Genomic DNA, 6,703 nt, shown 5'->3' with positions numbered 1-6,703 from the left:
GTGTCCCCACTGGATGCAACAAATGCCTCGTTTATAATGGGTTTTATTGTTTTTTGTCTCGTCGCGCCAGGACGCGGCATCACAGCAGGGTTGCCAGGTTTTCACAACAAAACGCACCCAATTGCTACTCAAAACTAGCCCAAAACTAGCCCAATCACGTTTCGAGGGGTATCCCCGGTAAAAATCGCATTCTGGTGGGGTAAAATACACATTTTTGGTGGGGTTCCCCTGGTAAAATGCGCATTTTAGGGGCTAAATATCACGTTATTGGGGTCGCTTAAACCCGTGGCAACAGTGTTAAAGTAGCCCAATTCCGTGGCAAAACCATACCACAGTATGGTAAGGGGTGTAACATTTCCGTCACACGCTTGAAGAATTCGGCCAATCACAACGCACTGGATAGCTGGCCAATCAGAGCACACCTCGCTTTTCAGACCGATGAGCTTTCTGAAAAGCATCGATTTTTTTCAAAGGCGGGGCATAGAGGAGAAAGAGTAATGTACAGTATGTGGAAAATAATGTGTTTTTTTAACCTTAAACCACATAAACACATTTCAATACACAAAATAATGTTCTTTTTTAGCAACGTCATATGACCCCTTTAAAAAAAAAAAAGTCCAAACTGAGATAATATAACAATTACCTTTTTTTTTTTTTTTCTGTCTCTCAGCAGAAACAAGCTTCCATAGATATGCACCTTAAAGTCAACTTGAAATAAATGTCACAGCCCATTTTACTTCAATAATATGACGTGTTTCCAAATAAAATGAAATATTCAATATTCTATCACTTATCGTCTTTTTCATCTTTGGTATAACGTGCAAAAAAAGTAAATGGGGAAGGTTTTATTTTAATGGGATGTTGACTTTAAAAGTTATATTGTTTTACACATGTTATTGCAGTATTTTCTTTTTATGCAGTTAATGATCTTCCTTATTAATAGATGATTGACATTTTCTCCCTTCTATCACCATAGGAAGCGTTAGGTGATGTGGTATACTGTGGGCTACCAGAAGTGGGAACAAAGCTTGAACAAATGGGTGAGAAGAATTAGAAATCCCCATCTTATGCCTTTTGCCCGTTATAGCACAGACAACATGAACTGTATTTCTTTTTCAGAGGAGTTCGGTGCTTTAGAAAGCGTCAAAGCTGCTAGTGAGTTGTATTCTCCACTGAATGGAGAGGTGACTGAAATCAACACAAATCTGACGGATAACCCGGGACTAGTAAATAAAGCCTGCTATGAAGACGGTGAGTGCAGCTGTTAGTCTCTTACTAAACTGAAATCACACAATACTGTATATGAATGTGTAATATACCGCTAAAACATTCCTTTCTCTCTCTCTCTTCAAGGATGGTTAATTAAGATGACCATAGAGAAACCTGCAGAACTTGATGAACTCATGGATGAAGCTGCTTATGAAAAATTCATCAAATCACTTGATTCATAAAGGTGTTTAGACCTTCCTGGTTTGTTATTATTGATCATTCAGAGCTTTTAAGGATTCACAATGGCTACCTTAGAATGCTGGTGGTAGAATTAGTGCTAATACAGTTCTTTGAAATCTATTTATTTTGGTTTTGTAATTTTCTTTTCCACCAAAATAATCTTTTGTAATGTGCTAGTTTAACAGACTCGTGTATTTTGCAGTCAAAAGCCAAATATTTCAAGGTCTTTTGGATATAGTTTGAGGTGCTTTACATGGACTCGAACAAAGAGAGGGCTGGTTCTGCTGATTGTCTTAAATAGTATATTTGTCAATATAACGTATGTGATGTTGACGTAACATGACATGCAATAAAATCAAAAATGTAACATTGTGAGCCAGTTTGCGTCTGTGTTCTGCTGCACCGTTCTGGTGTGTTCAACTTTTACTCTTTCAGATTCGAACTGTCCTATGACACCGGTAACGTATTGTTCTTATAATTTATTGCATTTAATACATGATCAGTTTAACACATGAATGTGAAGCATTGCTTTTGAAGTACTTTAAAGCAGATGCTTCCATCATATATTAACAAAAAACATCTACAAAATTTGAGGTCGGTAAGATTCTTTGTTTTTGTTCACCAAGGCTGCATTTATTTGATCAAAAATACAGTAATATTGTGAAATATTATTACAATTAAACTGTTTTCTATTTTAGCTAATGCTGTCAAATGATTAATAGCGATCAATCGCATCCAAAATAGAAGTTTTTGTTTACATAATATGTGTGTGTGTATTGTGTATATAGTATATTTTTTAATATTTAAGATTTTTTTTTGTTTATATATAAAATATTTATAATATAAATGATATATGAAAATATATGTATACGTGTAAATATTTAAAATATATATAAATATATGTTTGTGTATTTATATATACAAAATAAATATACACAGTACACATGCATATATTATGTAAACAAAAACTTCTAATTTGGATGCGATTAATCGCGATTAATCATTTGACAGCACTAATTTTAATATATGTTCAAATGTAATTTATTCCTGATTCCAGTCTGTCTCTTTTTCTAATATGCTGATTTGGTGCTCAATAACTGTTTTATTATTATGATAAATGTATTTATTATTATTATTATTATTGTGATACAGTTTTTAAGGATTTTTTGATGAATCGACAGTTCAAAACAACAGCATTGATTTTAAATTGAAGTCTTTTGTAACAAATATTTTTTTATCAATCGAGTATATCCTTGTTGAATAAAAGTATTAATTTCTTTTTAATCTTACTGACCCCGAACGTTTGAACAGTACATTATCAAGAAAAGCACCAGTGGGGTTTATTTATTTTTAAAATTTTTAGGTATTTGTTTTGTTTGCAAGCAAATTGTACTATTATTGCACTATTGGCAGCATTTATTTTGTTTTTGTACTGTACACTACGCACGGTTTGTTTTACAGCAGCACTATGTAACTTTTTCTGTGTACAAAATTTGCAAAATGTATATAATGAGCGAGTACATAATGAATTCATCTTCCAACCCGCGTTTTTGTCTTATTCCGAATCACTACGGTACACTTATAATAAGTACTTATATTTGGACTATTGTAGCCTGGTCACCGCTGCGGAGTAATACATACCTGCGTGAATCGCCATAGACATAAACCTAGAGAAGTAGCTCCGGTTGGAATGATCTTCCGTGGGATGTGTGCAGTTCTGTATATTAACCTCTAGAGCGCCAAAAGTTACATAGTGCTGCTTTAAAGGGGTCATATGTTTAATTTGGATAATGTTAATGCATGAGTGCATTAATGAACATATTCATATTTTTTTCTTTTATTTGCATGCACATATCTACGTAGGCAGTTTTTTAAAAAAAAATTAAAAAATCAAAACGTCCTCCTTTATATTCACGACACCATGGTAGTCTGTAGTAACTACTTATTGCCAATAAATAAATAAATAAATAAAATAACTATTAGTTGTCAAACTTAAAATGTACGTCCATCCACGTGCTGATTTGTCAAAACAAACTCGGCTTCACACTTCCGGTAGACCGGCACATCGCTCGTTCCTATTGGCTCTTTTCTTCCCTTCACTTAAAACCCCGCGTTGTCATTTCCTTTTCCTTTTCAGCCATTTTCCGCCACAGACGGTATGTGTATTTACTCCGGCATTCATCAAGTTTATCCGCCGTAATCCTTGATAATGCTTCATTATATGATAATTTAAGTAGCCCGTCTTTAAAGTGCAGTTTGTTTTATGTGCGAACTCGGCTGTATTGTCGGTGTTACACATTACTGAGAGATGAAATTAGATTATGTTAGTACGCTGTATTCTGTCGCGTTTCCATGCAGCCGAGCGCTTGCGCGAATATCCAAGTGTTTACAACTTTATCAGACTTTATCATAAACTCAAAGTTGTTCTAACAGCTTTCGCACGCGCGCTATTCTTTGTAAAGGTTATAAAACTATACGAGAAACTATAAAGTGTGTTAATGCTGGGTGAGCTGTGGAGTGTCTGTGTACTCATTGCTGTAACGTTTCTTTTTCACCAGGAGTGAACAATCATGGCTCCCAGCCGGAATGGCATGATCTTGAACTGCTGTCTATGGGAGAGCACTCAGAATTCATCAAAAATATCTTAATTAGTGTTGCATTTGTGGTTCAAAAGTATATAATTTTAAGAACATGACCGATTGTTTCACAAGATAAGACCCTTATTCCTCAGGTGGGATCGTGTGGAGCCCTTTGAAACTGCAATTTGGACCTTCAGCCCGTTGGCCAAATCCTGGAATCTTTTCCTCATAAACTTTAATTTCTTTGCGACTGAAGAAAGACATGAACATCTTGAATGACATGGGGGTGTGTAAATTATCAGAAAATTTTCATTCTGGAAGTGAACTAATCCTTTAAGTCCAAAAAGGCCATAAAAGTGGCGTAATGCAAATCGTGGATAAAAACGAATGGAGAGATGCAGTTGCTTTATATGATTTAATTTGGACATTTATTCACATAAACACCCATACATTGTATTTCTTCACAAGGCTTGGGTTAAACCACTTGTTTCATATGGGTTAATTTGACAACACTTTGTTCTTTTATGGATCTTCCTGTTTTGGTTACCTGGACTTTCAATGGAGAGACAGAAACCTCTCAGGTTGCATAAAAAATCTACTGTTTCGAGGATTAACCAAAGTCTTGTTGGTTTGGAACAGTAACTTGAGGGTCAGTAAACGGTGGCAATTTTTATTTTTGGGTGAACTATCTTTAACTATAATGTAGTTTTCTTCGGTCTCGTTTAGAGTTATTCAAACAGTCAAATGATGACAATTCTCCGGAATCTCTGTACCTCATTGATGATTCCTTTTGAACCCTATTTGCTGATGACTGTTGATGCTGTCAGAGCCGTTTCAGTATAATTGAGTGTCACATGTCTCACTTTGCACTGTAATTTGCTTATATAGGCAGCGGGAATCAACAAAAATGTGGCCCGCACCATCGGCATCGCCGTTGACCCTCGTCGGCATAACAGATCCACAGAGTCTCTGCAGGCCAATGTTCAGAGGCTGAAGGAGTACCGCTCCAAACTCATCCTCTTCCCCAGGAAGGCTTCTGCACCTAAAAAGGGAGATGGCACTGTAAGTGGCTTCCTTCTGATCATAAATCCGACCTCTCTTGGGATGAGCGTTGATTTGAAGCTTTGTAATTCATCATAAATCATATCAAGCCTTTGATGCATAATATATAATATGTCAGGTCTAAAATGCGGTTTATTGTAACGGGTAACGGCTTTGGTGTTTGCAGTCAAATGATGACACTTTCTCCGGAATCTCTGCACATCCTTGATGACCTTTGAACCCTTTTATAGCTGATGACTGCATACTGTTCAGCCATATTCTGCATTTAGTTTTTTTTGTGTTTTGACTGTCTTTTGTGCGTACAGGAGGAGGAGCTCAAGATGGCTACACAGCTTATTGGACCTGTCATGCCCATCAAAAACGTATGTATCTTATCTTTAGCACTATGAAGCCTGCTGTACCATGTTTGATACACACAATTTTAAGGTCTCTAAATTATCAGCATGATGAAACTTTGCTGAAAAACCAGTTGTACACTATTTTCTACATGCGTTTTGTTTTTTTGCTGTGGGAAAATATATTTGAGTAGACTAACTTCTATTGTTAGTAACACAAATTACACAAGTCCTAAAACGGTCTCTAATCAGAGCAGAAAGTTTTAAATTTATAAAGTCATGGCATTAAATGTTGCATTGCAAAAAAAAAAAAAAAAACCTTCATTATTTTTGTTTTCCAATACAAACATCTAAACATTAAGATACGTGTAATTGATACGAATTGAACATAGGAAGTTTTTTTTTTGTTGAGAAATTGTGAGTTTGAATTAAAACAAACAAATGTCAATAGAGAATGAAAACTTGTAAATATATTGGCAGATATTTGCTCTTGTTTTAATCATAAACTCACTTCCTCATTTAAACAAGACTTTTGTCATCAAGTAAATGCATCTATTTAAGAATCATACGTTTCCATTGGAACACAGTGCAAAAATATAGTGAGGAAGAACATCACTTTTTATTTATTTAATTTTTTTGCCGTGTGATCGGAAGGTACAGTAAAAGTTATTTCCATATTGCAGAGCCATTCAAACCATAACCTTAAACCTTTTTTTTTTTTTTTGTAAAATGAATGATCTGTTGGAATTTCTATTTTACATTTGCTATAACAAGACATTTACAGAACATATTAGAATTCCATTTAATTTATTCCTTAAATTTTCTTGATCGAAAGTCTTAAATTTACTTAACCTGCAGAAACCAAATGTAAGCCATAAATATCCATATATGAGCCATATATAATCTGAAGACTCGGTTTATTTCAAAGGATTATTTTCTTACACATTTCATGTTGGGTTTTACAGAGATAAGATGCAATTTGAGATGTGTGAAAGTAGATGTTTTATGTATACATGTAGAGTTTTGCTGAATCTGAGGAAGTGTCCATATTTTCTGCAGGTGTACAAGAAAGAGAAGGCCCGCGTAATTTCAGAGGAAGAGAAGAACTTCAAGGCCTTTGCCAGTCTGCGTATGGCGCGTGCCAATGCCCGTCTGTTCGGCATCCGTGCCAAGAGGGCAAAGGAGGCCGCAGAGCAGGATCCCGAAAAGAAGAAATAAACGTTACTTTGTAAGGAACTGTCAAAAAAATAAATGTCTAAAAAAAAAAGTTTTCAGAGT

General features: G+C 35.2%; 2 protein-coding genes across 2 annotated transcripts in view; both read left to right on the top strand.

Moving 5' to 3' along the window:
- LOC107552984 (glycine cleavage system H protein, mitochondrial-like) overlaps window positions 1–1,816 on the top strand; it is an 8,439-nt gene extending 6,623 nt beyond the window's left edge. Inside the window, exons 3-5 of the mRNA XM_016235043.1 lie at window positions 977–1,040; window positions 1,120–1,251; window positions 1,354–1,816. Coding sequence (XP_016090529.1) covers window positions 977–1,040; window positions 1,120–1,251; window positions 1,354–1,451 — 294 coding nt within the window. The 3' untranslated portion in view covers window positions 1,452–1,816. The remainder of the gene's footprint in view (window positions 1–976; window positions 1,041–1,119; window positions 1,252–1,353) is intronic.
- A 3,019-nt stretch (window positions 1,817–4,835) lies between these two features.
- Window positions 4,836–6,692, top strand: LOC107552966 (60S ribosomal protein L13-like). Its single transcript, XM_016235027.1, has 4 exons — window positions 4,836–4,850; window positions 4,917–5,090; window positions 5,396–5,452; window positions 6,485–6,692. Exons 1-4 carry the CDS (start codon window positions 4,836–4,838, stop codon window positions 6,641–6,643), a joined length of 405 nt encoding a protein of 134 aa, XP_016090513.1. The 3' UTR covers window positions 6,644–6,692.
- Window positions 6,693–6,703: the final 11 nt, after the last annotated feature.

This window comes from Sinocyclocheilus grahami, unplaced genomic scaffold (genome assembly GCF_001515645.1).
Source record: "Sinocyclocheilus grahami isolate Dianchi unplaced genomic scaffold, SAMN03320097.WGS_v1.1 scaffold462.1, whole genome shotgun sequence".
NCBI classification, from domain to species: domain Eukaryota; kingdom Metazoa; phylum Chordata; class Actinopteri; order Cypriniformes; family Cyprinidae; genus Sinocyclocheilus; species Sinocyclocheilus grahami.
The sequence above is the reverse complement of the archived record's forward strand: the minus strand, read 5'-3'. Positions and strand labels throughout refer to the sequence as shown.

Excerpts from the sequence above, each read along its gene's own strand:
- LOC107552966 (XM_016235027.1), top strand. Across the intron at positions 5,091-5,395 it reads CTAAAAAGGGAGATGGCACT|GAGGAGGAGCTCAAGATGGC; the intron begins GTAAGTGGCTTC and ends TTGTGCGTACAG. Across the intron at positions 5,453-6,484 it reads CTGTCATGCCCATCAAAAAC|GTGTACAAGAAAGAGAAGGC; the intron begins GTATGTATCTTA and ends TATTTTCTGCAG.